General features: G+C 45.1%; 1 protein-coding gene across 1 annotated transcript in view; it reads left to right on the forward strand.

Moving 5' to 3' along the window:
• LOC139280296 (sestrin-1-like) overlaps positions 1–5356 on the forward strand; it is an 83466-nt gene extending 78110 nt beyond the window's left edge. The window contains exons 8-9 of the mRNA XM_070899968.1: positions 142–303; positions 2094–5356. Coding sequence (XP_070756069.1) covers positions 142–303; positions 2094–2180 — 249 coding nt within the window. The 3' untranslated portion in view covers positions 2181–5356. The remainder of the gene's footprint in view (positions 1–141; positions 304–2093) is intronic.
• The last annotated feature ends 1995 nt before the right edge of the window (positions 5357–7351 follow it).

The following is a 7351-nucleotide window of genomic DNA, read 5'->3' on the forward strand; positions in this document are numbered from 1 at the left end:
CTTATCTTCCCCTCCCCCCCTCTTATCTTCCCCTCCCCCCCTCTTATCTTCCCCTCCCCCCCTCTTATCTTCCCCTCCCCCCCTCTTCTCTTCCCCTCCCCCCCCCTCTTCTCTTCCCCTCCCCCCCCCCTCTTCTCTTCCCCTCCCCCCCTCTCCAGATACGATGACTATGACTATGGAGAGGTCAACCATCTTCTGGAGCGAAACTTGAAAGTTTACATCAAAACTGTTGCCTGCTATCCAGATAAAACGACCAAGCGAATGTATACAAACTTCTGGAAACACTTTAGACATTCAGAAAAGGTACCTCCAGTTTAGGAAATATTCTGTTGCCGTGGCTTGAGATTCGGGGTACACCGGTTTCTGCAGGTGCTGTAAAGTCCATGGTGGTCTCTCCGGGTGGGTGCAATGCGCTCGCGCCCGAAGAGGCCCCACAAGTCCCGGGGTTAGGTGCGCACTGTGCAAAACCTGAACCCAGCACTTGCAATCTGTCAATTTCTTTTGCCCGATTCCTGCTTGGTGAATGTCCTTCAAACTCTTGCGCCTGGTAAAAGCAAGCATACGGTCAATGTTAGACTTTTAAAAGATAGATAAAATAAATTTAATCACTAGTTTTTATACCCTGTCCATTAAGGCAAGTTTATTTTTAACCCTATTAAAACATTTTTTTAAAGTTCAAATATTTTTTTTTCCAAAACATTTAATTTAATTCAGTTTCTATTAATTTTAAATAAGTGAATTTTAATTTGTGAAGTGTTTTCTTTGTTGGGCGTATTCCCATTCATGGTCATGACAGCTCCCATCACGGAGTGGGAATACTACACTGTGATTGGTCCGGCCCATGTGATCCCAGGATCCCGTACGTTCCCAGGATATGTGGACCCCTGCGCTGGGCGGCATATCCTGGCCTCGGAGTGCGAGTGTTCGTTGCCCCGGGGCCGCCAGCTACTTTCTCCAATTATTTTTGCGGTCGGAGACGGCAAGCCACCGACTGCAATTTCTGGGCCAGTATCATTTCCAGCTGGCCCCTGGAACACTGCCCACGTCAGTCTAGCTCAACACCATTGATCGGTCAATGCACTGCATTGTGAAAACTGCCATCTCCTGCTCAGCAGCTCAAGGTTCATTATAACATGGCAATAACAATGGCCCTCGGATCCAATGCAAAAACACCAATACAGTATTTAACACAGCTCTCATCCTGCTCGTCATGACCTTGAATCTATCATCGTGCCATCGTTTGTCAGCTGAGGGTCAGTAAATGTCGTCGTTCTGGCCCAGCAACTGGACTCCATGCTCCCCCCCGGTCTTCGGTCTTCGGTCTCTGGTCTCTGGTCTCTGTCTCGTGTCTCTCTGACTCTCTCGCTCTCACTCTGTCTCGTGTGTGTGTGTCTCTCTCTCTCTCTCTCTGTCTCCTCTTTGTCTCTCTCTTTGTGTCTCTCTCTTTGTGTCTCTCTCTCTTTGGCTCTCTCTCTCTGGCTCTCTCTCTCTGGCTCTCTCTCTCTCTCTCTGGCTCTCTCTCTCTCTCTCTGGCTCTCTCTCTCTCTCTGGCTCTCTCTCTCTCTCTGGCTCTCTCTCTCTCTCTGGCTCTCTCTCTCTCTCTGGCTCTCTCTCTCTCTCTGGCTCTCTCTCTCTCTCTGGCTCTCTCTCTCTCTCTCTGCTCTCTCTCTTTCTCTCTGGCTCTCTCTTTCTCTCTGGCTCTCTCTTGCTCTCTGGCTCTCTCTTGCTCTCTGGCTCTCTCTTGCTCTCTGGCTCTCTCTTGCTCTCTGGCTCTCTCTTGCTCTCTGGCTCTCTCTTGCTCTCTGGCTCTCTCTTGCTCTCTGGCTCTCTCTTGCTCTCTGGCTCTCTCTTGCTCTGGCTCTCTCTTGCTCTTGCTTTTTCTCTCTTGCTCTCCTTTTTCTCGCTCTCTCTCTCTCTCTTTCTCTCTCTCTCTCTCTCTCTCTCCATCTCCCTGCCCCCCCCCCCCCCCCCTTAACCAGAGGGACTTTGAATGATCAGACTTTTTGTAAGAAAATGTAACTTTGTTTTGCCCCGATGCGCACTCCTTTTATTCTGTGCAGATATTATTGTTAGCTTTTGTCTCCTACCTGTAGGTGCACGTAAACCTGCTGCTTCTGGAGGCCAGGATACAAGCTGCACTGTTGTACGCACTAAGGGCCATCACGCGATACATGACATGATTGTCAAACTCTTGGTGTGGGACTGAGCGGCCCCAGTAGCTGCAGACACTCTAACCCTCCTCACTGCAGAGAGCAGCCACGTGCAATTCAGCAGATTCCGAATATTTGAAATTCATATTTTAGAGAGAATAACTTTTCCTAATGCATTTTGTGGGCACATGCTCAGTATTCCCTTTGCCGTGTTCCGTACATGGTGAATTATCCCAAAGGTTGGAAGTTTCAAGCTCAAACCTGACTCATCTAAACTTGCTCTCTGGGTGTGACCCCGAGAGAACAGAATGCTTGAATGTATTGTATAGAATTTAAACTGTGAAATCTGCCTGTCCACGCACGGGCTATTTGTGTATCGATACTTCTCACTAGTCTTGCATTTATTTATGTTGTCACTATTTGATTATTGCATTGTATCCTTTGGCATATACAGACATTGGAGCATATTCCCAAAGCTGAGGTTAAACTAGAAAGCGTGTCTTATTTTGGGAGCGACATCAAAAATGGGCGGTTTCTTTTTGGGGTAAAATCAGCCCAGTTTTAAAATCGTTTCCTGAAACACTTCCAATAAATGGGCTGCTTCTTTTGACCGGATTGATGCAATGCCGTCAGCTGTCCAGGACACGCGTTGGACACAAAACAGCTTGGCAATATTTGACCGGTTATGGAATACCAAAGTTATCGGAGCAACAATCTGGATTGACAGCTTGGCATTGCTTCGTTATTAAACTGTGAACGTGTCTCATTAATTTTTCATTGAAGCAGAGACGGGAGTGTGTAATGTGATGCAGTTAAGCTCGCATCGCTGCTTTCTCCATCGCCAGCCTTCAGGTAACTGCAGGCGCCTGAGTATTAAAACACAAACTCTTGCATTTATATTATATTTGGTGCCTGGATTCTCTTTGCTTTTTTTTTTGAATGAAGAACCTTTTTTGCTCCAATGTGTTGGGACAGATTGTGAAATCTGGATCCTTGTAAAGATATATGTTGATACCTTGATTTGCACATGCCATCCTTGTGAAACCTTTTGTTTGTAGTTTTTGCACAAGGTAACCTTTTGCTGAGCACCTGGGATGGGTCTTGTTATTGCACTGAACCGTGTTCCTGCTGTTATATTTTCTTTTGTACATGTAGTTTAAGCTAAGAATAACCAGATTTGTTTGTGGGTAGTTTATCTCTTGCAAGCCAACACCAACATAAGTTTTCTTTTCCCTTTTTAAAGATTTTGTACGATATTTGCGGGAGTGGGGGGTAATCTTGTTGCTCAGGTGAGATAGCGAATGAAGTTTTTTGCTCCATAGTATACTGCCTCCTTGATGCAGCGCAGGGAGACCTGGGACTGTTCTGAATGTCTATCTCTCTGCTCGAGGTAGAATCCTTGGATCTTGATTTTAAATGGATCCACCCATCTGTGCACCCTGTAGAGTTTATGCTGTCCTTTGTAAACTATAAAAGGCCCCAGAAATCAGGAGTGGCATTGCTTCAAAAATACCATACAAATTCAGGAGGAAGATGAATTGGCCGACGGTGTGATGTTAAATGGCATTCTGGGCATCTTAAGTGTGAGATGGGATCGCTTGGTTTACACGGCAATACTTTGCATTGTTTGAGATTTGGGTTAAATTTATACTATGGGATGTTATTTAAATAGTGGGGAAAATGATGGCCAACAAACTTGGATAGTTTGAAAAGTTAGGGCTGTGTTTAAAATCTATTTGGTGGGTATTTATACAGCAGTAATTTAACACTAAGGTTATTAGCTGGCTCAGTAACCCTTTACAGTTGTGAATTTGTTTCGAAAGCTTCCCATTACACACTGGGTTAGTTTCAGCGTCTCCTTGAGCAGACTGGTGGCGAGGGAAAAGGCGGGAGGGATAAAAGGTTGCCAGTTCAGTATTTTTGTAGGTGCAGCGAGCGCACTTGTTGACCAAAGAGTTTGCCTCCGAATTGGGAGAGAAGCCAGAATCCTGCTCCCAATCTCTCGGCTGGAGGCTTGTGTGGAAAGGGGTGACGATGTTCTGATATGCAGTATGTTTGGTGTAAAATGTATCTTCAGTGCAACCTCCTTACAATCTCCATATAATGAACAAATCCTTCTGCCCCCCCCCCCTCTCTTCCCCCCCCCCCCCCTCTCCCCATCCCCACAAAATTTGGTTTTAAGAAATAACAGCTACCTTTTTTTACTGACCGTCTGACTTAAAGCAGCAAGTTTGAATCCTTAAGTTTTGCCTTTTAATCTATAAAGTGCGGCTTTTTCTCAACCCTTGGTGCAATGTTTTGTTTTCTGGGGGTAGACATGGTCGAGGGGTTTGTGGGTGCTTATTCCGCACCTGGCATCAGTCACTGAGCTTCCCAACTTTATGCTGTGCGAGGGGGGAATGCCCGTTCTAGTTCTAGTTACTCTGTTGCACCAGAGTCACAAATTGCTGCCTTTAGTCTTCACCCTCTGGAAGCCAAATCTCGCCGCCTCGTGACACACCATTTAATGTGTCTTTGTAAAGATGATGTCTTGAGAATACACTGGGCTTTAAATGCACTCCATTTATTCGTAAAAAAAGCTGCTTCAAGTAAGGTGTGGGTAAAATCACTCTTTTTGAAGTGTCTGCATTGAGACCTCCTCTGCACTGATGTACTGAACTGTTAACTTCGTTGTAGATTGTAAAGTAAATTCTTTGTGATGCAATAGCTGATTTCCTCTCCCTGATTCTCCCTCGGAAACTCCACAGTGTATTTAATTCTTTCCCCTCCCAGAGTCGTGTGCTGGTTTTGACCCGGAGTTATACACCAGTTTAAATTTGTAATAGATTTGCCTTTTTTAAAAAAAAAATAATAATTACTCTGAACCTGAACATTTGCAATTTGTTAAAACTTGTAGAACATATTGACCCAACTCTTTGGGACTTGTGGAAAAGTTTCAGTGAGCATGTTAAAGTTGGGGTCGTGATTAACTATAGCCCGGTACTGAGACAAGCGTGGGGTATGTTTGGCTTCATCTACTTCCCCGAGTCATACATTTCACCTGTTCCTGGATGTTCTGGGTAATGGTGACTTCAGAAACTTGCGTGGAACTTTTTACTGAACTGTTTATTGACTTAATTTCATCTGTTCTTGCGGGAGCTTTAGAAGTTGTAAACTACTGTTGACTTTGTGATTTCTTTAAAAAAATAAAGATACTTTTTTCAAAACATTTTGGTACTTTCCTTTTCTACAGTTGTGGTTGATTTTGAGCACTAATTACAGAAAGAACTTGTGTTTGTAAGTCTTTCATGTGCCAAAATTCTTCACGGCCAACTCCTGATGTGGTGTAATTGATGTGTAGGCTGACACAATTTCCACACACCCAGGTTCCACAAACCACAATGAGATGCAGGTACAGCAAGCCATCAGGAAGGCAAATGGTATGTTGGCCTTTATTACAAGAGTAAAGTCTTTGCTGCAATTATACAGGGCCTTGCTGAGACCACACCTGGAGTACTGTGCACTGTTTTGGTCTCCTTACCCAAGGAAGGATACACTTGGCCTGGAGGGAGTGCATTGAACGTTCACCAGACTGATTCCTGGGATTAGGTGGGGTGGTTGTCCTATGAGGCAATATTGAAGCAACTCGGTCAATATTCCCTCGAGGTTAGAAGAATTGAAGGTGAAACATAAAATTCTTAAGGGGCTTCACAGGGTAGATGCTGAGAGGCTGTTCCCCAGTCTAGGGGTCTAGAAATAGAGGGTCACAGTCTCGGGTTGGCCATTTTAAGACTGAGATGAGGAGCAATTTCTTCATTAAGGGTTGTGAATCTTAGAATTATCTATCCCAGAGGGCTGTGGATGCTCAGTTGTTGAACATATGCAAGACTGAGATCAATAAATCTTTGGACTCCAGGGAAATCCAGGGATGTGGGGATCGGACGGGAGCAGAAGATCTTATTGAATGGTGGAACAGCTTCGAAGGGCCATACAGCCTACTCCTATTATGTTCTTGTGTGTTCATTGAGGGATAGATTTATCCAGGGCACACGGAAAACTCTCCTGCTCCTCTTCAAATGTCAGGTTTTTTTTACATCTACTTGACGTGACAGGTGGGGTCTTGGTTTAATGACCGGGATTTTCCGTGGCCTATGACCGGGATTTTCCGTGGCCTATGACCGGGATTTTCCGTGGCCTATGACCGGGATTTTCCGTGGCCTATGACCGGGATTTTCCGTGGCCTATGACTTTGGGTTAGCTGCAGGTGTCCCGCAAGTTCCAGGTTTACACTTGCACAAAAACCCAGAACTTGCGATCTGCCAATCTTCTTGCCCGATCCTCTGTATCCCCAGGAAATAGACATTCTCAGGTGGAGAGTCCTGCCCAGTGTCCATGAAGCTCTCGCTGGTAAACGGCCTTCACCAGGCACAAGGGTGAAAATAAATAACATTTTAAAATCATTTTAACATTCAAAACCCTGTCATTTTTGGCCCCTTGAAAAATATTAATTTGTTTATCAAAATTAAATGTGTTAAATGTTTAAAAAAAAATTCAATACAATTTAATTAAACATTTGTATTTCAGTGCGGTCGATGTATTTTTGGGTGATTCCTATTAAGCTTGGGATTGTGGGTGAATGGAATCCCCTTAAGCGCAATGGGAATCCCCCTTTCTGATTGGTTGGGCCGGCCTATATGATCCCAGGGTTACCTGTGAACTGCCTGCACCCCTGGGATACGTGGGCCTCTCCACAGCGAGGCCCAGGAGCGCGAATCTCCGTAGATCCAGAACCATCAGGTAGGTGCATCCGCCCGCGTGACACCTCCGACCGCAAATTCAGGCCTAATATTTCTTCCGACAGACTGCACTTCTGACCATCCAACTTCATACTTTGCCCATGTGCAACATGCATGGGGAAACGCTGCCTTGTAACACGTGTACAGCACTGCAGGGCAAGCCACTGAATGCATCCCCAGAGACTTGGAAGTTAATCCTAGCTCACACCGACAGGGCTCCACAGCACTAGATATTAGCATTGCAGAAATGTGGTCACTATGGGGCATGGGAGCCGGCTTCTAACAAAGCTATCCTCCCTCATTGCCTTAATAGTCCAGCATGTTCTGTTTTATGTGTGTGTGGGCAGATCTTGTCTTGCCTGAAGTGTTCATTTTTAAACTGCATAAAATAAAGACTTGCATTTGTATAGCACCTTTCACGACCAC

The sequence above is a fragment of the Pristiophorus japonicus genome, chromosome 14 (genome assembly GCF_044704955.1).
Source record: "Pristiophorus japonicus isolate sPriJap1 chromosome 14, sPriJap1.hap1, whole genome shotgun sequence".
Lineage (NCBI taxonomy): Eukaryota > Metazoa > Chordata > Chondrichthyes > Pristiophoridae > Pristiophorus > Pristiophorus japonicus.